The sequence below is a fragment of the Propithecus coquereli genome, unplaced genomic scaffold (assembly GCF_000956105.1).
Source record: "Propithecus coquereli isolate 6110/MARCELLA unplaced genomic scaffold, Pcoq_1.0 Scaffold215, whole genome shotgun sequence".
Classification (NCBI taxonomy): Eukaryota; Metazoa; Chordata; class Mammalia; order Primates; family Indriidae; genus Propithecus; species Propithecus coquereli.
The window spans coordinates 2,418,902-2,420,057 of record NW_012146634.1 but is presented as its reverse complement, the minus strand read 5'-3'; the positions used below and the strand labels follow the sequence as shown (position 1 = coordinate 2,420,057).

The 1,156-nt window shown below is 35.5% G+C and overlaps 1 protein-coding gene across 1 annotated transcript in view; it reads left to right on the top strand.

Moving 5' to 3' along the window:
- Positions 1–1,156, top strand: part of TRIM33 (tripartite motif containing 33) — a 144,901-nt gene that overhangs the window by 66,126 nt on the left and 77,619 nt on the right. Inside the window, exon 2 of the mRNA XM_012644588.1 lies at positions 906–1,024. Within this exon, the coding sequence (XP_012500042.1) occupies positions 906–1,024 (119 nt within the window). The remainder of the gene's footprint in view (positions 1–905; positions 1,025–1,156) is intronic.

The following is a 1,156-nucleotide window of genomic DNA, read 5'->3' as shown; positions in this document are numbered from 1 at the left end:
TCTGGTGCTATTTTTTAATTCTTAAGATTAGTTTCCATGTCACCTCAACAATTTATCCATTCTGTTAGATGCTAGAACACTAGCAGGTGAAGGCACAGATAATCTTTCTTCCCACATTAGCATAAATTCAAGTATCTCTGCACCAAGTCAAAATTTATAAGATAATAGATTCTGTGTTAGTTTTCATTTGCTGCTGTAACAAAATTGCCACAAACTTGGTGGCTTAAAACAGCATACATCCTGTTCTCTTACTGTTCTTGAAGCTAGAAATTTGACATCAAGTTTTACTGGACTAAAGTCAAAGTGTAGGCAGGACTGATTCCTTCTGGAGGCACTGGGAGAGATTCTGTTTCCTTGTTTCTTTCATTTTCTAGTTATTTGCTATCTTTCTTGGCTTGTAGCACCTTCCTTTGTCTTCAGACTGCATCACTACAATCTCTGCTTCTTTAATTCATTGCCTTCCCCTTTTCTGTTGTCTTATCTTTCTCTGTCCCCCTCTTATAAAGCCATTTGATTATATTTAGGGCCTTCTGGATAATCCAGAAGTACCTTCCATCAAGAGCCTTAATTTCGTCACATCTGCAAAGTCCCTTTTGCCATGTTAACTATCATTCATAGTTTCCAAAGATTAGAACCTGGGTTTCTTTTGGGGTCATTATTCAGCCAACCAGGTTGTAATAAAGAAGCACTTTTTGGGGGGCAGGCATATTAAAACTTTTCTTTTCCTAAATAAGGTACAATTTTTTCCCTAGTGAAATAGGTCAATGGGTTATTTTATTCAGCTCTTCATACTGATTTCTTTGTTCTTATCAGTGACAAATGAATGTTTCCACATAGGCATCATGCACAATTTCCTTGTTTTCTTCCTGAAGAAAATTTTTTAATGTTATCATTTTGTGTTGTAGTTGGTGTAATACGGTGCCCAGTATGCCGCCAAGAGTGCAGACAGATAGACCTTGTGGATAATTATTTTGTGAAAGACACATCTGAAGCTCCTAGCAGTTCCGATGAAAAATCAGAACAGGTATGCTTCTCAATTTTTCCTTATATTCCTTTCTTGATATCAAAATGTAAATTATAAGAAAAACAGATTTGGATAATTATGTAATTTAGGGTAGTTCTACTGTAGTTTCCTCTTTTCAAATTGTAAATTAAA